The following is a 21,202-nucleotide window of genomic DNA, read 5'->3' as shown; positions in this document are numbered from 1 at the left end:
TAAAAGGAAATATTGCATGTAAATTTAAAATGAATTTGGGCTAATTTTTTTTTTTTCACTGCAGCAATATTTTCCCCTAAAAAAAAAAGTTTTACACCAAAATATTTTACATTAGAAACTCGACTGGCTGGAGCCACTCGCCCCTCCTACTGTCGGGCTACCCAGGGATGCTGAATGCGCACCCCGGGGTGTGGGTGATGGGGGTGAAGGGGGGTGAGGGGTGAAGGGGATGATGGGGTGGAGGGGGTGAGGTATGGAGGGGGTGATGGGGTGGAGGGGGTGATGGGGTGGAGGGGGTGATGGGGTGGAGGGGATGATGGGGATGGAGGGGGTGATGGGGTGGAGGGGGTGATGGGGTGGAGGGGGTGATGGGGTGGAGGGGGTGATGGGGTGGGGGGGGTGAGGGGGCTGGAGGGGGTGATGGGGTGGAGGGGGTGATGGGGATGGAGGGGGGTGAGGGGTGAAGGGGATGATGGGGTGGAGGGGGTGAGGTATGGAGGGGGTGATGGGGTGGAGGGGGTGATGGGGCTGGAGGGGGTGATGGGGTGGAGGGGGTGATGGGGATGGAGGGGGTGATGGGGTGGAGGGGGTGATGGGCTGGAGGGGGTGATGGGGTGGAGGGGGTGATGGGGTGGAGGGGGTGATGGGGTGGAGGGGGTGATGGGGTGGAGGGGGTGATGGGGTGGAGGGGGGCGGGGGCGGTGAGACTGGTCACTAGGCGGCGCTCTGGAAAGAGGCGCCTACAGGTCTTAACACCCAGAGGCGCTGGGAAAGGAAAAGCATTCGAATTTGTCCTTTTTCTTGAACACATCCTGGCAGGAACGGTCACTTTTCAGAGCTCAGCACTTACACCCGCGTCGGGGAGGGTCGGCGGCCACATCTTCGCGCCTCCCATCGCTACCCACTCGCCCACCCGCCTCTGCCGAACTCGGACTCTAAGAAACGGGCCTCCGGGAGGAGACGAGACAGGGCAGGGCCAGGGGAGAGCGGGCAGCGGGAGGCCGAGGCCCCGGCCCTGCCCTGTCTCAGGGGCCCCCGCCCCCGCTCCTTCCAGCGCCTTCGCGCTCCCGCGCCGCCCGGGATGGGGGGCTTTGGCCGGAGCCCCAGCCTTCGGGTGCCGCGCTCACACCTTCCCCAGCGGATCGCCGGCTGGGAGGGCGGCCAGCTCTTGCCCAGAAAGCGCCCAGAGATGGGAAAGTGGGGTTGGCGGGTCACACATTTTACAAGAAAGAAGGGAAGAGGCACAGGGCTGCGCTCTCCCCAGGAGAGCCTGCGTCTTAAGCACCAAACTTTGGGAAGACGCGGGCCGTAGGGGGGCCGGGGGGCTCCTGCGGGCGTGTCCCCGGGAGGGGCGCGGGCCACCCGCCCAGAGGGGCCGGTCCGAGGGGCCGGCTGCTCCTCCGCGAGGCTCCGGGGGCCGCAGTGGGAGGGGGTGCAGGCAACTATGCGCCCCGAGTTCCCCGCCCCGCAGCCAGCCCCCCTGCCCACACCCTCCTCCCCGGACCGATCCCTCCAAAACCGACAGACGCTAATTGACTTATTAAATGTCAGGCAATCAGCTCCTTTTTCAATCGCCCCGAGATCCACATTTAGACAAAAACAGACCAGTTCCTGGTAGAGGCGTTTCTCCTCGCAGTGACAGGAACGGAGGTAAATGGACGGGAGGGGGCGGGGGAGGGGGAGGAGGGCGGGGCGGGAGGGGAGAGAAGACGCGGGAGGACGAGGGGGCGGGGGAGGAGGGGGAGCGGGAGGCGGGGGAGGATGCGGGCGCGGGGAGCTGGGGAGGAGGTGGGCGTGGGGGTGTCTGACGAAGATCCGCGGGGTACGAGCCCTCCGGCGGCTTCTAATTAAAGCGGCGCGGAGCCCTCGGGACCGGCCTGACGTGGGCGGCGCTGGGATAAGAAGCGCCGGGTCCGAGGCCGCCGGGCAGCGCCGAGCGGTCCAAGGGCGCGTGCGGTCCCGCGTGCTGTGCGCTCCGCGGCCGGGCCGGGCCGGGCATGGAGTAGGGACGCGGGGCGGCGGGACCTCGGCCGACGCCGCGAGCACAGCGGCGGCTCCGCCAGGTAGGCGGCAGCTCCGGGCCAGCGCCCAGGGGGTTCCGGGACCTGGCCCAGCGGCGACCGCAGCGCGGTCCCGGCGGGCGGAGGGTTGGGGACCTGGGGTGGGGGACGACCCCCACAAAGGCCGGGGACGGGCACAGCCGCCGGCCGGGCGCGCGGGCCGCCTCTCGGAGGGACGGCGCGGGCGGACCCCCCAGCGCGGCCCCGAAGGTGGAAGAAAGTTTGGCGACGCCCGAGCTCTCGTGCGGGAGGCGCCATCCGTGAAAGTTCCGCGGGGCCGGGGCCGGGGCCGGGCGCGCGGAGGAGGCGCCGGTCTCGCATCCCCGTGGGTGGACCTCGGTCCGGGTCCCCGGGAGACCTCCGCCCGGCGCCCTGCTGCCAGGCCCTCCTCTGCCCGCTGGGCTCGGACAGTGCGGGGCGCCCCTGCGCGGGTCCGTGGGGGTCAGCGGGGTCCTCGGGGGTCCTGGGCGGCGGCCGCTTGGAGCCGCCCCGCCCGCCAGTCCCCCGACTTTCTCCCGGTCCCCCCACAGCCCATCCCTCCAGCCGGCGAGCTCGGGCGCACGGACCTCCCGCCCCGCTGAGCGCACGATGCGCGGGCCCGGGCGCCCCTTCCTCCTGGGGCTGTTGCTCGTGCTGGGCGCGGCGGGGCCCGGCCGGGGCGGCCCCGAGCCCCGCGGGGAGGCGGACCGGCAGACGCTGCTGCGGCTGCTCCTGGAGATCATGCAGGAGCTGAAGAAGTTCCACGCGGGGGAGGCCAAGCGGCTGCAGCCCCCGGGCCCGCGGGACGCCGCTCCCGGCCGCAGGGAGGCCGCCGACTACGCGCTGGACCCCGAGGAGCAGCGCGCGGGTGAGTGCGAGCGGCCGGACGGGAGGTGGTGTGGCTGGGAGTAGAAGGGTCTTTGGGAAAACGCGTTTTAAAAAGGCAAATGCATGTCGATTGTTAAAAGAAGAAGAAAATAGGGAGCCCGTGCACGATGCCTCGCGGACAACCGTCCACAGCCCACTTCCCACGCGCGTTGTCACCTGGGCCGGTAATTTCCGCACAGACCTGGCCTCTGGTTTTGGAAATGGACCTATTTCCGGCGATTTTAACTGAGAGAAAATGGCCCGGCCCGCCCCGCGCCGAGCCCACAGAGCGCCCCGAGGGTTCCAGGGAAGCAGGCGGCTTTCAGCTGCCCTGACACAATCAGGTCAAACCGAAAAGGTCAGTCTAGACTGACTCAGGTTGGGAGCAAATGAAGACTGACAGGGGGGTGTCTGAGCCTCCGTGCGGCCCGCATTCCCGCTGGAATAAAGAGGGGACCCTGTGCGATCGGCCCTGACTAGTGAGGACAGGTGAGCACAGGTGTGGCCTGACTGAGAGCAGCCGCAGGCTGAGCCAGGAAGCATGCGGGGACGTGGCCAGGAACCCAGTGCCCACCAGCGCTGGGGGTCGGCTGAAGGGGGCTCCCCAGGAATCCTTTTATCTCAGAAGACAGGCTCATGGCCTGCTCTACCAGATAAACCGTGCATGTACGCAGCTTTCCAACAGGTGATTTGAAGGCATTTCATCCGTTTTCTAAATATATCCCAAGAAAAAGCAAAATTCTATCATCCCTTTTTGTTTGAAGGATGAGGATTTCTTTCTAGGACTTGGGGAGGTTGTGGAGAATTTGATTCCTAAGCTCTTCAAGATGAACATGCCTGAAAGTGACTTATCCACTGGAAGCTAACTCAAAACCAACCAGACACGTGATTTTCTTCACCTTATAACTTGACGGGCACACCCCTGTCCTGTGGTGGAGACCACGCAGGTGACACTGAGCCCTGTGGGCGGTCAATGCTGTTTAGAGAAGCGTGATGCCAGGTGTTCACCTGTGTCATGTACGACAGGCAGGAGGCTCAGGCCTCTTTTGTTTGGTCAGTTGACAGGCGATGCAGACGTTCCAGTAAGTTCCTTCAGCATTCATGTAAGGTCACGCGAGAGATGCTTCTTTCAGGCAACACAATAACCACCTTCTTTCCCCTCCAACAGAAATCGTTCCTCGAGATCTAAGGATGAAGGACAAGTTTTTAAAGCATCTCACAGGTAGGTTTCCTCCCCACCCCTCCTGTGCCCGTCCTGGTACCCAGGAGCCTCACACCCCTCTCCTTCCCTCCCAGGTCCTCTCTACTTCAGCCCCAAGTGCAGCAAACACTTCCACAGGCTTTACCACAACACCAGAGACTGCACCGTCCCGGCATGTGAGTGACAGCCGAGCTGCTGGGGCAGCAGGGGGTGGGAGTAGGGGGGTTCCCACGCCCTCCCAGGTTGGCCTGCCTCCTAATACTGTTCCCTCGGCGGTGGAGTTAGGGGCCAGGGTGACCCCCCACTGGAGGTCACTGCCCTGGGCAGCAGTCAGGGCCAAACTTGAAACTGGTGACATTCTCTGCCATTCACCAAGGCTTGGAGTGGGTGTCGCTCCTTCTGCTCACGGATTCCCATCTACGCAGCTGCGCCAAACAAACGTCAGGAGTAAGTCACTAAAGTGCCTACTGTGCACTGGGCGAGAAGAGGTGATGGGCAGTGATACCCTCGTCACCCAGGAGTAAACTGCTGTTTCAAAACTCTGCTCTTCCGATGGCTTCGTCACTAACTCAGAAACGCAGGCCTGCCCTTCCCGGTGCCGAGCTGCCGTGCGTGCTGGTATCTGTTCAGGACAGCACGCACTTCATTTCCTCACAGCAGCTCCTGTGCTGTCCACAAAACAGTCACTATTAGGTAGAATGACATCTACTGGAGCCCTGAGCCCTTTTCTTTTGAGGGAGTACAGCTTTCATCGGCTGGGGGAAGCGGGGCGGGAGTTCGCAGATACCCGGCATCTTACCAGCTGCTTTCAGGGTGACCAGGGGCAGAGGAGACCGGCCTGTCCTGCCTTAAAAAACAAGCACTTGACAGGAAGTGGGTTTTTCCAGCTCAGGCAGCAGTTACCCGGAATAACAACAGGTGTCATTTAGGAGCTCCTTGTTCAGGCACATTCACAAAACCCCCAGGAAGGCTGAGCACCCCAGGCTCCTGCAGCTGACGGGTGACCCCAAGGCAAACAGCACACCTCACACCCCTGCCATATGGGCCTGGTACACATCACCCCTGCGTTTCCTTCCTCTGAGACAGTCACCTGCTGTCTGAGAATTATTAACCTGCGGCCTGAGCCAGAGGCCCTCCCTTTATTGTTTGTGTGCCTATGTTTATGTTAAAGGCTGCCTGCCTCACAGTAACAGGACCAAAGACCCACATTTCAAAGTGGCCTTTGGGCCATGATTTCTATCCTTCCAATTGCGGATGAGGAAAGAGGCCACACACTCACTGCAGACCCTTCTCTGGGCACCACCGCAGCCACCACGGCTCCTAGTCCCCCACAGGCAGAGGCCCGACAGTCAGACCCAACCACGCTCTCCTGGGTGTCGGAGGTGGGAGGCCACACACCTGTGCACTGCATAAGGGTCCCTACCTGGGTCCACTCTCAGCCAAGGCCTGCAGCTGGACCACATCCCGCTGCTCTGGGCACTTGGGAGGTTGCGCTAAGGGACCCGAGGCCTCTGTTTGGTGTGTCCTGGTCCCAGAGGAGCTCCCGCAATAGGAGGGCGTCAGGTCCTACCCAGACCAGGGCAGTCTGCGCCTCAGTAAGGTCCGGGGTGGACACGCAGGTTGGAGGACCTGTGGACAGAGTGGAAACGCATGCACAGGTGATGCTAGAACTGCCCGTAAAAACTACTGCAGGTGGGAGACCGCAGGAACCGAGGGCCCAGCCTCCACTGAGACCATCCTGTCCTCTGAACCCAGATACCTCCTCCTCTGGCTTCTCAGGGCACCTTCGAGTTACCTGCTGGTGTGACGCGTTGGCCTTGATTCATTCCTTCGGGTTTCCAGTTAGGAGTAGACTCTCCCACTTCTAGTGGGACTCTGTGGCTTGAGCAGCCAGCTGTCTTTATAAACCGAGGCAGCTTTGCAGCCCCTGTGCAGGGTCCGGCTGGCTGCTGGGGCAGCAGGGATCACAGGGCAGTGGGAGGGAGCAGGACTGCAGTCTGCACTGGATTCGCTGACAGCTGCACTCCACCTGGGTCTTCATGCTCTGCTACCTCATGTGACACACTTTCTCTAGAATTTCATGCAGGAGGCTCTGTGCTGTGAAGTCGAAGGGACTCAGTCTGCACAGGATCTACACGTTATCAGCACAGGAAGCCATCTGCTAGGGAGTGAAACTGGTTATTCCATGAGTCCCAGCACAGCCTCCTGGTTACACCACCTCACCTCTGCCACCGGACGCTAAGTTATTACATCACCAGCTTAGGGCCCATGGCTGCAGGTGGCGGGGTCCATTGCTCCCAGGGAACTCAGGAGACTTAAGGGAGTTAAATGGCCTTAGCAGTTGTGTGGTTGTTGTAAATGCCATTCACTGGAGCTGCCTGGGGACTGATGGGTCCGGGGTTTCTCTCCACTCAGACTACAAGAGGTGTGCCCGGCTGCTGACCCGGCTGGCTGTGAGCCCCGTGTGCATGGACGGATGAGGTGAGCTCCACAATCAGCTAGGGACTGGAAACAATTCATGGGGCTTCAGTAACACTCACTTTTTTGCCAGGGTAGCCTTACTTTAAGTTGACATAAAGAATATCAGTAAAAGGTGCCCGTCCTGGTCTACACGTTGCCAGGCCGCCCATCAAGTACTCATGTGATGACATGGTTGGCGCACAGTATGTTTATGTGAAGCTATTTCAGCACACGAGTCAGTGTGCACAGTAGGGTGCACATCTGAAGTCACACCTGCTCACTCCTTCACTCAGCACTCACTCACACCGGGCACAGGACCTGGAATACCTCCAAAGAAACTACCTGGCCCAGGAACACTGGTTTGTCATCATTCCTAAAACGATGCCATGCCGACGGCTCAGGACCACGTGGAGATGAAGTGCTGCTTCTTGGTGGCCTTGCAGACACTCACACTGAGGTCCGGGCCGCTCAGTCTTGCCCAGGATGCCCTATGAGCTCCGAGTACCTGACAGTGATGGCAGGACCAGACGTTCACCCGTGCTCTCAGCAGTCCTCACGCCTTCAGCTGGGCACGTGTGCAATCACCCATAGCTGAGTTAGCTCCCACTTGGGGGACAGAGAACCATGTGTGCACAGGTTCCTCGTGTTTACAGACGTCATGTTCTATGACTTAGCGCATGGGTCTTCTGGGGCTGGTAGCGAGAGTGACAGCCCCATGTTTGTTTCAGCAGCGAGCGGACCACAAGGGAAACCACGAGAAGTGCCTTGGAGACCAACAGGGACACAGAACCTACTACCTTCACACACACGCCCCCCGAACAAGAGAGTTATTTTTGCAGATTCCCGTGATTCCTTCAGTTTCGTATGTTGACACTGTTTGCGGGCACCTGACAGCGAACCCGCCTTTCCTTTAGGAAGTGAGCACGCGCTTGCCGGTCACACCACGCAAGGACGGAAGGCACCTCACTCTCCTGATTGGGTGAAATCACAGAGTATTTCTTTAGATTTCAAATATAGATTTGAAACTATATTTTCATATAGCATATGGTATGATTTAATATTTTTGTTACTTTTACAATTAAATTCCCAGATATTATTTGGAATTGCATGAAAACAATTTTTAAAAAGATGCCTTCAGCCATGCTTTGGAGACAGTGACGTGTAATCGTGTGCACAGTGAGGTCAATTCACCTGCCCTTGGTGTGATAAATGTGAGATAGGATCTGCCTACTGTGCAATCTGTACATACTGTAAATAAGGCAAGTAATAAAGTGTTTGTTAAATAACGTCTTGAAAGTGACTTTTACTTTCTAACACATCCATCGCTGGGAATGCACGCTGCACAACTCGATGAAGACAATACTGGCAGCATGCCAGAGACATGAAAGGTATAAACAAGCAAAACGGAAGGCTGTGCATTTTTGTAATCCAGTTATCATAGTTACAGTGAACGTTTCAATGTCTGCACCTGTAGTTCCCATGTGAGTAAGCATGGAGCACCGCCCTATAGGAACCTTGACTGCCAAGCAGCTCCAGGTTTTCATAGGCACAAATCTGACTGGATCCAATTTAAAAAGACAAGTGAACTCAGCGGAGTTTCTCTTCACGAACCCCGGTCTAGGGACAACCGTGCGGAGAGGCCTGGGGTTTGAGGACCGCACCTGAATTCGACGTTAAACCTTAAAAACAAATGATAGGCATTCATTGTGAACATCGAGGAACAGGAGAGGGTAAGAAAGCTCTGCTTCGGCTTCGGAAGCGATTCCTGGAAGATAGGGCGGGCACATTGTTTGAAGTGCTCATTTAACCTTTTGCACTCGGATGTCGAGTGTGACTCGACACAGTTAGCATCAGTAGCAGCTCGAGAAAAAAGCGAGTGCAAAGGGTTAATCCTCTGTTCTCACTGGTTAATTACAGAACTTCTCCAGTCTTCACTCTTTAGGGATCTTATCAAACTCTCAGTCTACCCTCTCAAGGGCCTGGATGGCCTAGGAAGCGCTTTCATGGTGACTCGAGGAATCCCACCGTCTCCTGCCCTGGCCTCCCGTCTCCCTGCCTCCCGTCTCCCTGGTGCATGGGTGGGACAACCCACCTGCTCATCCTCCAGGCACAAGGGGGTTCAGGACGAAGCACCCCGGCCTGGGACCCTCAGGACGCTGCCGACAGAAGGCCCCCAACACCCAGGAGAAGCAGGCAGCCTTCCTCTGACTATTACTCCTCCAGGAAGTGACCCCCGACTCTGGCTGGGGACCGCCCTGTGACGGAGAGAGCTAGGAGTGGGGTGAACAAAGTGAACTGCCGCCCGTGGAACCGTGACAGCCACTCGTAAGGGTCGGGCGAGGACACTGGGGTTGCAGGGGCCTCGAACTTCCTCCATCAACAGACATAACTGTCATCTCCATCCCTGTCCTTCCTAACACGGCAGGTAACTGTGTCTAGAGCATCACAGACCATTTGGAAGGGAAAATCAGAGCATCTGTTCCAAGTCTTCACTTGTCAATAAAAAAGCAGGCACACAGCAGACTTACATCTTAGTTGTATTTTTATAACTTCCCCAGTTTATTTTGAAGTCTTCTCTAACATGTAGCCATATGAATTTTAGATTAGTTATCTGAAAGAACATAGAAATTACCTATAAATTAAGCACTGAAGAATACGTATCACCACATCAATATTTAAGCATGCCAACATAAAATTTTTCCAACTCTTACCAACCACAGATAAAGCAGCTAACAAGTGTCCTTTCTGGATATAACTGGCTCAAATGGGACAAATAAGCTGACTCCTTTATGCTACAAGCTAGACAGAAACTAGGAAGGATGGTTATTCCATGAGCCTTACTTTCCTACAAACACACGTTGTGAATGGACACACTCCTCGGCTGTGAGCCCCGCGGGAGGGCCCTACTGCCCGGGGCAGGGAGTGCCGGGGACAGGGCGCTCCTTCTCATGTCGTCCGGACTCGGGGAAGAGGGAGGGCAGGTGACTTACAAGGCTCACATGCTGACAGGGATGAGGCTGTTCTACGATTTCCTCTGTGACGGGAGCCAAGCGGGAGGCCCCACTGGCGTAAGAACACTTCACGTGCCCCATAAACTGTCTGAGTCAAAGGTATTTATTCTTTTGCCACACAGAACCACTGATTTCCATCTACAATTATTTTTGAAGTAAGAAACAGCAAGTGGACGGAAGTACCAGCACTGGCCTTGAGCTACGGACGTGACCCTGGGCTGGGACGTGGGGCCGGGCACCAGCGGGCTCGGACGGACGCACTAGTGGGCCTTCTCCAGGAAGGCCCTGCAGCACCTCAGACACTGCTGGTACACGGTCTCAAAGTCGGACTCATTCCCCTAGGAGGAAAGGAAAAAGAACTAAGCCTGTGGAACAAAAATGCCCAAGAACCTCAGCACGTCACTCCTTGTGGCTGGACACAGAGTGGGTGGTCCTCACACTGGCCCGTGTGGGCATGGCCCGTACTCACGTAATAGGGGTCTTCAATAATGAGCTGTTTCTGAGGATCGTAGCTCCCAAGTAGTTCAATTTTAGCTCTGCTGTTATTGACTTGATGACTTTTCCGAGTCAAATCTCTGTAAGATTGAAACAGTAACTTAATTTTCCGACCAGTGGTCTCAGGGTAAACAGGGACGTGCCAGGGTTTTATGGAACACCCAGCAGCGGTAGCCGGATCTGCACAGTTCGTCAGGCACGGGACCGCCGACCTCAGGCAGCCGTTTGTCAGCTGCACAGCAGCACTGTCTCCGACCTTTTACACCAAACATGCATCCGCAAGTCAGAGCACAGCCCTGGATTCCCGTGAAATCCATCAGACACCTGGCTCAGGGATTAAACAGAGACATCCGTGGATCTCAAAAGGCCATGGGAACTAGCCCCGAGGGCTGTCAGCCTCCAAGGTGCTGGGTCCCTGTCAGCCTCACTGCTCACTCCGGGGCCTCAGCTGCACCTGAGCTGGGACAGACACTCGGCACCCTCTCCTCAGCCCTCACCTGCTGCAGGAGGAAAAGCGACTTCGCTGAGCTACGTGGCAACACATCTTGCCGGAGCACGGTGCTGCCATGGGGTGTGTTAGTGTCTTAACAGACCATCTCCCTAAAGCGACCTGGGCTCATGTGAGGCACATGGCAGGACTCTGCTTTCCCAGAGCTGAGGACCCACCCACCGAATCTGTGAACCTGGGCCAAGTCCTTCAGCGCCCTGTGCACGGAGCCCCGCTAAGATGGGGCAACCATGCACACCTACCGGTTGCGGCTTTGGCACCCAGACCTGACAACACATTACATCAGGGTCAGCCATTTTCATCAACACCACACGGCGTCAGGTGGTTGTTTTTTTAAACCAATTAAGGCAATCAACAATTTAAATAGAGTAAGATGTTTTCTGTCAGCCTCATTTTTTTTTTTTGCACGGGACGAGGGGGGGCGGAGTCAGATGAGAAACACAATAAAACACCACACTGTCCAGGATCATTGCAGGCACAGCAAAGCCACTCCCCGCGAGATGGCACCACATCGCTGGGAGAAACTGCTCCACACGCCAGCTGCTCTCCGAGCTATAGGTGCTAACTCAACTGTCCCCCATCTGAGCGGTGTCTCTTTGTAAATATACCCATAAGACAATTCTAAATTACTCTCTGAATTTCTTACTATTCTAAATAAATTAATTCTTTACACTGTGGCCATCACTATCTAATAAAAAATTTAAGATAATATAAAAGTCACTTGGACAGCAAACTACTTGGCCTGTCACTGGAATGGGGGTTGAACAGAAATAGCCTTCAAAAGGTGATTACCTCAGATTGCTCTCATCCATACACAGCATATAATCGAATGTGACAAAGTCTTCTTTAGTAACCTGAAATTACATAAGAAGTCAAAAACATAGTATTTATATTTATACCAATCAAGCCTAGAGAATACAGAGCAGTAAAAAAATTTGCTATATTAGAATCTATTACTCAAAAATTAAATTTAGGGTAATTTTAAATGAAAATAGAGTTAACCTATTTCCTAAAATTGTATTGCAAAAAAAATCCTATATAATAAAAGGCTAATATGCAAACTATCTCCTTGGGAGTTTGACCACCCGCTATGATGTGTGCTGACCACCAGGGGGCGGTGCAGAACGAAGGAAGGCCCCAACCAGCAGCCGGCAGCAGGTCCCAATCAGCCCTGATCACCAGCCAGGCCTAGGGACCCTACCCATGCACTAATTTTGTGCACCGGGCCTCTAGTTATATTAAAATGTTCCTGAATAAATATAAAGTAGTAGAATATGTAGACCAAGAGTTTATACTTCATCTTCAATTTCTTAGTAACAATGCAGAATTCAGTTAACAAATCAAAATGTCATACACACACAAATGAAAATGAAAACACAATGACCCAAAATCTATGGGACACAGTGAAAGCAGTCCTAAGAGGGAAATTCATAGTATTACTGGCCTACCTCAGGAAATAATAAAAATCTCAAATAAACAACCTAAAGGAACTAGAAAAAGAGCAAACAAAGTCCAAAGATCAAAGAAGAAATAAAAGTAGAGACCAAAAAATAATAGAAATAAAACCAAGAGCTGGTTCTTTGAAAAGATAATCAAGATTGACAAACCTTTATTCAGACTCATGCAAGATTAAAAGAGAGAGGACCCAAATAAATACAATCAGAAAGGAAAGGGGAGAAGCAGCAACTTACACCAAAGAAATACAAAGAATTTTAAGAAAATATTACGAACAACTATATGTCAACAAATTGGACAATCTGGAAGAAATGGATAAATTCCTAGAAACATACAATTTTCTAAGACTCAGTCAGGAAAAAAAGAGAAAATCTAAACAGATTACTAGTAACAAAAGCAAAGTAATCAAAAGCTCCCAACAAACAAAAGTCCAAGACCAAATGGCTTCAAATCACCTATTCTTCTCAAATTATTCCAAACATTTCAAGAGCAGAGAAGGCTCTAAAAACTCACTCACAAGGTCAGCCTTACCCTGATTCCAAAACCAGACAGAAACATTTCTAAAAAAGAAAAATACAAGCCAATATCCTCAATGAACATAGACAAAAAAATCCTCAACAAAATATTTGCAAACTGAATTCAGCAATACATTAAAAAGATCATGCCCCATGATCAAGTGGGATTTATTCCAGAGATGCAAGGTTGATGCAATATTCACAAATCAATAAACGTGATACATCATAAACAAAATGGAAGATAATAATCACAGTCATATCAACAGATGCAGAAAAACTATTGAGAAAATCTAGCACCCATTTATGATAAAAACACTCAGCAAAGTGGGAATAGAGGGAACATACCTCAACATAAGGAAGGCCATATATGACAAACCCACAACTAACATCAATTCAACAGGGAAAAAGTAAAAAGCGTTCCCCTTAGGATTAGGAACAAAACAAGGATGTTCACTTTCACGACTCATACAACATAGTACTGGAAGTCCTAGCATAGCGATCAGACAAAAAGTAGAAATAAAAGGCATCCAAATTGGAAAGGAGGAAGTAAAACTGTCATTATTGGCAGATGACACGATACTTTATATATATAGAACCCTAAAGATTAACTGATAAATGAATTCAGTAAAGTAGCAGGATAAAAAATTAACATTCAGAAATTAGCTGCATTTTTACACATCAATATCAAACTACTTGAAAGACAAACTAAGAAAACAATCACATTTACAACTTCATTTTATATACACTGAATGGCCAGATTATTATGATGTCTGAATGCATAATAATCTGGCCACTCAGTGTATATCCTATATAATAAAAGGCTAATATGCAAATTGTCCCCTCCATCAGGAGTTTGACCAGCAGGCAGGCAGGCCGGCCAACCGCCCATGTCCCCTCCCCCTGGCCAGGCTGGCTGGACCCCACCCATGCACAAATTCATGCACCGGGCCTCTAATATATGTATATATATGTACACACACACACACACACACACACACACACACACACACTGAGTGGCCAGATTATTATGCATTCAGAGATCATAATAATCTGGCCACTCAGTGTATATATGAATTTAACCACGGAGGTAAAAGACCTGTACTTGGAAAATGAAAAAACATTGCTGAAGAAGACAGAATAATACACCATGTTCATGGATTGGAAGAATTAACATTGTTAACATGTGTATGTTACCCAAAGCAATCTAGAGTCAACCCCTATCAAAATACCAATAGCATTTTTAACAGAACTAGAACAAATAATCCTAAAATTAATATGGAACACAAAAGACCCCGAATAGCCACAGCAATCTTGAGAAAGAACAAAGTTGGAGGCATTACACCACCTGATTTCAAACTATCTACAAGGCCATAGTAATGGAAATAGCATGGTACAGACATAAAAACAGACATAGATCAATGGAACAGAATTGAGAGCCCAGAAATAAACCCATGCCTATAAGGTTAGCTAACATTTGACAAAGAAGACAGGAACATGCAATGGGGTAAAGACAGACTAGTCAATAAATGGTGCTGGGAAAACGAGACACACACATGCACAACAATGAAAACAGACCACCTTCTTACAGCAGGTACAAGAATAAACTCAAAATGGACTGGACTAAATGTTTTCACTGTAAAATAGTTAAAACCACAAAATCCTAGAAGAAAACAGGCAGTGAACTCTCTGACATGGGTCTTAGCAGTATGTCTCCCAGGGAAAAGACAACAAAAGGCAAAGTAAACACATGGGACTACATCGAATTAAAAAGCTTTTGTACCACAAAGGAAACCACCAACAAAACAAAAAAGCAACCTACTGAATGAGAAGATATTTGTAAATGATCTATCCAATGAGAGGTTAATATCCAAATTACAGAATGAACTCATACAGCTCAACATCAATAAAACAAACAATCCCATAAAAAAATCCCACGTCTGGGTGTGTATCCAACCTGGACACACTGTGATTCTGGGTGTGTGTCCAAGAGAACCGCACACTGGTGTTCCCTGGAACACACGCACAAACACCCACAGCGCAGAGCGTCACACTGAAACCACCCGTGTCCAGCAAGAGCCGGATGTGAGCTGCGCACAGCTGTCAGGTGCCAGGGCCCAGCGTGACCACGAGGCCTGCCACAGGGCCGCCTGCCACAGGGCCGCAGTGGGGTCAGGGCAGGACCCACTTTCCGCGGTGACTTCTGGAGGAGGGGGAGCAGCGAGGCTGTCATGCTGTAGAAACGCACTGACTCTGGTGCTCATGTCAGAGAAGTTTACTGAAAAGAGGAAAGAATGTCCAGTAAAGTAAACATCTCCACAGCACGAACCGGATGCGAGGCTTGGCTTGCTCAGGAGCACTGCCTGCGACCATTACAAAGAAAAACCACCTACAAGCATTCTCTTTATTAAACCCAGTGGAAGGTACCGGGGAAATGAACCTTTTAAGCAGCAGAAAACAATAGTTCTCACACAAATGGTGACAATGACTGAAGAGAAAACCTATAAACATTAGCGAGATCCTAAAATTAAAGAACTGATGTGACACTGACTTATAAAACATATTTACTAGTACTAGTTTTTAAACTAGCAGAAAAGTTTTAAAAATTTGAGGAAAAAAATTTTAAAAACAAGAAAAGAAAAAGGCAAAAACAGGGTAGGTGGGAATACTACTTCTCAAACTGGTAACTGCTGGTATTTTAAAAAAATAAAATTTCTAGCCGAAACTGGTTTGGCTCAGTGGATAGAGCGTTGGCCTGCAGACTGAAAGGTCCCGGGTTCGATTCCGGTCAAGGGCATGTACCTTGGTTGCGGGCACAACCCCAGTAGGGGGTGTGCAGAAGGCAGCTGATCGATGTTTCTCTCTCATCGATGTTTCTAACTCTCTATCCCTCTCCCTTCTTCTCTGTAAAAAATCAATAAAATATTTTTTTTTTTAAAAAAAGCTTTCAGTCTTTCATCATTGAGTATGATGTTAGCTGTGGCACACACATTAAAAAAATAAAATAAAATAAAATTTCTAGCTTTGATTTCTTAAAAACCAAAATACCTTATATATTTAAAATGCTTTTTTGTACCCACTGTTAGTATATAACAATGTATGAAAAACCATCAGATTTCAGTGAAAAATAGAAAATATGAAAATATGATTGCTCATAATTCTGAAGAACTCCTCAATATATGTCTATATTCTTTAAAAAATATAAAAGAGAGACTGGCAAAGCGTGCGAAAGCCTGACCAGATTAGATGGGCAAATGAGAAAATTCATTCCTCTGTCCAATGAAAATTCCTTTTAAGGAAGAGTCAGGTCCTTAAGACAGGTAATTTAAATAGTGAACTGCTAATACACAGAGTCAAATGACACAGCCAGAAACTGAAGTTCACAGATCTGCCTAAACCTCTCTAAGCCAAAAATAATGTCTGACTAATTTCTGAGGCTTTTAAAAAAAAATAAATACATATTTTATTGATTTTTTACAGGGAGGAAGGGAGAGGGATAGAGAGTTAGAAACATCGATGAGAGAGAAACATCGATCAGCTGTGAGGGAGGCATCATTGATGTTTTAGAAGTGTTTCTAAGACAATTCTGTTTTGTGAATTTTCTAGCTCACAACCTTAATTTTTTTTTTATTAAAACAAAGCGATGATGAAATCCCAGCTCTCCATTTGAAGCTGGGTAACTTTAGATAAGTCGTTTACTTTCTCTCCAGAACTCAGTTTCTTGATCTGCAAAATGGGTTTACCAACTACTCCCTTCCCTAAAGGGCAATGAAGAGGATAAAAATTGTGATGATAAATTAAAACTACAGTTCGGTGTGGCAAAGCAATTTGAAAAGCTTTCCAAGATTTAGTATAACAAGAATTAAAGTTCTGATTCAAGCACTAATACTAATTCATAGTTCTTGCATTGCCATCCATACTTATTGAAATGTAACATATTTGACGACTGATTTTCAAAGCATTCAGCTCCTCGCCCTGAAGACCTCAAAGCCCATCTCGGGACAGGGCCTCCTGTCCCCGGATGCTAACCTGCAGTCCTGTTAGGCCTGCGGAGCCTGACATTCCCTTAGGTTGGACACAAAAGGAAGGTAGAAGATTTTAGCCAGATTTTTTAAAAATCCACTGAATCTCCATAAAATAATCACAGTTCCTGCTGAGTAAGATGTGAGACATTCTGAAGGACCAAGGGAACCAACCTCTCTAGGAGCTCCCCCCGTGGTACGTGAGCCTAGGACCCTGCAGGCCAGTAAGGTGTCCACCAATCCCAGGGGCGATTACATCAGTTAAATGGGTGACATGGCATCACGTCAAGTGAGCAGCGGTCACCTGCCTCCCTGGAGGGCGCAGACACAGCGTCCCATCCTCATCACCACAGGTTCTACTGGGCAGCGCTCGGAACCTAAACCCAGAAGATCCCGTGCTGGAGTGCGGGCTGTGCACCCACGTCAGCGCGGCCTGAGGCTTCTAAGGTGCCTCTCAGATGAAAGTGCCCGTGCCCAGAGCGAAGGACTGCACCCCAGCAGCACCCCTGTGAAGGGAGCAAGTGTCACCGAGGCCCGTGTTCAGAGGAGGGGACCGCAGCTCCCGCCCAGGGCTCTCCTCTGGACAAATCAGTCACTAATTTTGTTTCCCTAAGTAAATTCCAAGACCCCAAAAGTCTGTGGAACCAGAAGTGAAATGGAATGGGTGTACTGTCGCAATTAAATAGACCGTGAATAAACACACCCATCAACAGGAAGTCTGGTTAAGCTCTCACAGCCTCCGAAGCTACGGGTCTCTGCGTGATAGACATTGAAGTTAATTTAAGGGAGATCTCTTCTACCTGTCTTGCTCTGTGGGCTGTGTCGATGCCATGATTTCTTAGGCAGCTCACAGCTCTTGGATCTGGTGCCCGGCCCACGTTCCAGGCAGAAACAGCACTGCTGTCAATGACCCACTGTAACACAAAACACACGCGTGCACTTTCAGGTTCAGGTACGGTACCTGCCGGGCAACGTGATTCATGGGGACACCATGCTTCTTCATGCAATTCTGCCCTCGATAATCAGGAGGGTTTCCTACTTCGTACGTGGAGGTCGCTGCACTGTCTATCCTCCACTGCAGGAGAAAAAAAAATTTTTTTCGCAATTTCCTGCCCGAAGGCATTCAGGTCGGCCTAAGACAGTGAACAGCTCTTACCTTATCTGAAACGTTTTGATCAGTTACAAGTTTTCTGAAAACTGCCTCAGCAATGGGTGATCGACAGATGTTACCTTAAAAAAACAGGGGAGAGCAGAAGTGAGGGTCTGGTTTGAGGGAGGACAGGTGCTGACTGCCAGCACAGGGTGGCCAGTGGGCCTCGTCACACCTGCCCAGGCGCGCCTTCCCGGGAGAGCATCTGCTTGGAGGCCATCGCCCTGCCCGTGGAGGCAGGACCTGTGAGCACCAGCTGGCCAAGCCCAAGTTCAAGGGTCTGGCACCCACGGTTCAAGCACTCAAAGCACCAATGACAAAGACATCAGAAAGACGGCCATAACCAAAATCAGTTTTCCAGGTTGCTATCAATGACCCCGAAGTGGGTCATGAAATCAACTCAGTGGGTAGTAAGCAACTAATGTTAAAATGAAATACAACAGTTAAAGCATTTTCAAGTATATTGCACATAACAAGGATTACTACTATTTCATAAAAGACACACCGATGTGCTAGGCATGAGGAGTCAGCACCAACTTTCACTGCATCCTGTGGGTGAAGTCCTTGCTGGAGGGCTGGACCTAGAAGTCGGCCTGAGCCACAGGCACCACTTCTAGGCACCACTCAGACCTCCAGGCCACCCTCACTCAGACCAGCTGTCTACAGGTGTGGGAGTCCCACAGGTTAAATAACCCTTTAAAAGGACTTATTAGCATTCCGGAAAATGCTATACTTATAACTGCATTTTTATTTTAATAACAAGTTAAAAGCAGAACCAGCCAAAGTTAAGGAGCATACAGCAGATCCTGGGGGGTTCCCAGCAGAAAGCTTTCTGCCTCAGGGACACATCGCCCCGTCATCAGCGTGAGCCCAGGGTGCTAACCAGGCTCCGATGCAGAGGGTGCGCTGGGTTCTCGTTAAGGAGGCAGGACTGCCGGGTTATCAGCCTGTGGCTGGATCCAGAGCCCCAGGGCTGAGTTATCTCCTTTTGTCCCCCACACGCTTCCTGAGAACAAGACACTCCTCCCAGGAGCCAGGACAAAGCCATCCCTTTCTCAGTCACAGGGGAAAAAGATAAGGGACAAAATCTTCTCTCAAATTACCTCTACCATGTGCCAAGCAATGTATTTACAGAGATACAGTTAGCTACAATAAAACAGGAAAATCAGTGCTGGTGATGGGAGCACAGGAAAGAATTCTTAAAAAGAATAAACAACCTAAGAAGAAAACTGGTTATCAGAAAACAGGGAAGATTAGAGCGGATCTTTAAAGACCGAAGAGGACCTTAATGGGCACCATCTTGAAAGGGCACTTGAGTCAGGGCGACTGGATGAACGGGCTTTTTTCCACACTTTTCCCCCAGATGGCTACTTTTACAGCAAGAAGGTATCTGTATAAGTGTAGGTAAGAAAAAAATTTACCACTGTAAAGATTAGACGTTCAAGTTCTACCTAAGAGAGCAACAGATAAGAGATGCTTGCTTATAACTCGCCCTCAACTTCAAAAGTTGACACATCATTTAAGTGAGAGCTTGTCAGGAAAACACAGCACTCCAGGTTCCACCTTCGGAAAAGTTGCGAAACTTATGTCATTTTCAGATTCCTCTAGAAAAAAAATTTCAATCTATAAAGTCTCAAGTTTGCTTTTTCCAAATTAGAAGCATAATATGTACTTATTCAATACCTTCATTTCAAGGTAAGAGACTCAAAAATTCTCCAAGGGCAGGCGCTGCATCTGTCCCACCCAGGGAGGCCCCAACACCCAGCACAGTGTGTGGCACACACATTGAGTTGTCAGAAAAAGTCCTCTGACACCACGAATATGGTATCACCTGCAACCGTGCCGGCTGTGGCACAGCTATCTTACAAAAACATAAAAACACTTAATAATCTTGCCAAACGAAGGAGTTCAATTCAGTGAAAAGCATGTGACACTCTTTACTTTAGTCTGAAAAAGGTCCCAGTAGAGGCTCTGAAGGAAGGAGATCTGTACACTTTAGAAACAGCGCCCAATGTCCTGGGCACAGTCCCAGGGGAGATGGGGTTCATCGTCCCACATCCCCTTGGGGCTAGGTCCGTCCTCCCTCCCTGCAGGCTGGTCCCTCTTGCGGCCCCGCCCTGCTGTCTAATCTCAGCACAACAGCTGCTCACCATCCTCCGAGGGAGGCTTCTCCAGTCCTCCTCAGGCCTGGAGCCGGGGACCAAAAACCACCACCTTTGTGTACAGCCCACGGAGCGAAATATAATTTCCACATTTTAAAATAGATTCTAAAAACCTTCAAAAGTAGAGGAACCTCTTGTGACATGAGAAAATGGTATGGAATTCAAATCCCAGTGTCTTTAAGTAAAGCAGCTGGAACCCCCATGCTGGACCCTTTATGTGCGAGGGAGGGCCTGCAAAGCACAAAAGACAGTTCGCAGACTCCTGGCCCCAAGCCCTCGATGCACACCGGGCAGTAACTCCCCTCTCCGCACCGAGAAGGTGCTCGTTGGCATCCACGGGGGCGGCGAGAAACGTCACCCCACCACCTCCCACGCGCAGGTACAGAGGAGGGTGCTTTCGCAGAGAGCTGGGGAATTACGTCTCCCCAGTTTGGCTTTTACAACAAAAACTCCAAACCCGTGCAGTGCCTCTGCCTTCAGCTCAGACTCACTCATAGGCCTGGGCCGTGGACATCACCACCTATAGCCGCGCTGTGCTGGGTCTGGGGCAGCAGGAGGCCCCCCACCCCCGCAGCGTCAGGGCTCCCTGCGAGGGCTGACAGGGGTTCCGGCAGGAGCCACGGGGAGGGCCAGGCTCGGAGACAGGACAGGCGAGGGGAGGCGAGGGGACCCGCCGTGCAGACAGACCGGGCCGCGGCGCAGCGCTGCGCGGAGGGGAAGTGGGGCGCCCGGCCCACCCTCGGGACCCGCGTCCTCGCCCAGCGCGCAGCCCCCAGCGCACGGGGCCCACCCAACCCCCAGGGCAGTGGGACCGGGGCTAGAACCGCACGTCTCACCCAGACACACGAAGAGCACCGACTTCGGTGCCTGCTCAGCCATCTTCGCGCGCAAACACGGAGGCGCCCACAGACCGCGTAGGAACTGTACAGGCGCAGCGCATGCGCACTCTGAGCGGACCGCCCCGTGCGCCTGCGCCGTTCGACTTTAGAGCCTCCTGGGGCGAGCCTGCGGAACTCGCGCCTGCGCAGTCTGGCGTAAACTACGCGGCGGGAGGCGGGGCCGAGAGGCCTCAGGGGAGGGACTGAGAGGGGGCGGTACTATATTCTGAAGGGCGGGGCCTCGGGGCGGGGCGTAGGGGCGGTACTATATTCTGGTGGGCGGGGCCTCGGGCGGGGCGTAGGGGCGGTGCTATAGCCTGGTGGGCGGGGTCTAGGGGAGGAGCGGAGGAGAGGGCGGGGCTGAAACCTGAGGGAGGGGCGGGACCGAGGGGGAGGCGGGGTCGTGAGTCACCTGGACGGCGCGGGGTGAGGCGGGCTTAGG

General features: G+C 51.6%; 2 protein-coding genes across 4 annotated transcripts; one reads left to right on the top strand and one right to left on the bottom strand.

The window, feature by feature from the left end:
• The first annotated feature begins 2,022 nt into the window (after positions 1 to 2,022).
• On the top strand, positions 2,023 to 7,823 carry ALKAL2 (ALK and LTK ligand 2). Its single transcript, XM_054727929.1, has 6 exons — positions 2,023 to 2,063; positions 2,591 to 2,907; positions 4,075 to 4,128; positions 4,203 to 4,283; positions 6,523 to 6,588; positions 7,299 to 7,823. The coding sequence occupies exons 2-5, from the start codon at positions 2,649 to 2,651 to the stop codon at positions 6,585 to 6,587; spliced, it is 459 nt and encodes a 152-aa protein (XP_054583904.1). The 5' UTR covers positions 2,023 to 2,063; positions 2,591 to 2,648; the 3' UTR covers position 6,588; positions 7,299 to 7,823.
• A 1,837-nt stretch (positions 7,824 to 9,660) lies between these two features.
• On the bottom strand, positions 9,661 to 20,896 carry ACP1 (acid phosphatase 1). Of its 3 annotated transcripts, none has more exons than XM_008162444.3 (6): positions 20,719 to 20,856; positions 17,727 to 17,800; positions 17,371 to 17,484; positions 11,374 to 11,435; positions 10,048 to 10,153; positions 9,661 to 9,916 (listed from the first exon to the last, which is right to left on the bottom strand). In XM_008162444.3, exons 1-6 carry the CDS (start codon positions 20,759 to 20,761, stop codon positions 9,839 to 9,841), a joined length of 477 nt encoding a protein of 158 aa, XP_008160666.1. In that variant the 5' UTR covers positions 20,762 to 20,856; the 3' UTR covers positions 9,661 to 9,838. The 3 variants fall into 3 exon arrangements, with proteins under 3 accessions (XP_008160666.1, XP_008160665.1, XP_054583903.1); XM_008162443.3 differs by lacking the exon at positions 17,371 to 17,484 and adding an exon at positions 17,532 to 17,645 and having other exon boundaries at positions 20,719 to 20,854; XM_054727928.1 differs by lacking the exons at positions 9,661 to 9,916; positions 10,048 to 10,153 and having other exon boundaries at positions 17,371 to 17,645; positions 20,719 to 20,896.
• Between the last annotated feature and the right edge of the window lie 306 nt (positions 20,897 to 21,202).

This window comes from Eptesicus fuscus, chromosome 16 (assembly GCF_027574615.1).
Source record: "Eptesicus fuscus isolate TK198812 chromosome 16, DD_ASM_mEF_20220401, whole genome shotgun sequence".
NCBI lineage: Eukaryota > Metazoa > Chordata > Mammalia > Chiroptera > Vespertilionidae > Eptesicus > Eptesicus fuscus.
The sequence above is the reverse complement of the archived record's forward strand: the minus strand, read 5'-3'. Positions and strand labels throughout refer to the sequence as shown.

Bases quoted from the DNA above. Each gene is read 5' to 3' on its own strand.
- ALKAL2 (XM_054727929.1), top strand. From the start codon at position 2,649: ATGCGCGGGCCCGGGCGCCCCTTCCTCCTGGGGCTGTTGCTCGTGCTG. The intron at 2,908-4,074 runs GTGAGTGCGAGC...CCCCTCCAACAG, and splicing joins CCCCGAGGAGCAGCGCGCGG to AAATCGTTCCTCGAGATCTA. The intron at 4,284-6,522 runs GTGAGTGACAGC...CTCTCCACTCAG, and splicing joins AGACTGCACCGTCCCGGCAT to ACTACAAGAGGTGTGCCCGG.
- ACP1 (XM_008162444.3), bottom strand. From the start codon at position 20,761: ATGGCTGAGCAGGCACCGAAGTCGGTGCTCTTCGTGTGTCTGG. The intron at 11,436-17,370 runs GTAGAAGAGATC...ATGTAATTTCAG, and splicing joins CAGCCCACAGAGCAAGACAG to GTTACTAAAGAAGACTTTGT. The intron at 9,917-10,047 runs GTGAGTACGGGC...CTTTCCTCCTAG, and splicing joins TTATTGAAGACCCCTATTAC to GGGAATGAGTCCGACTTTGA.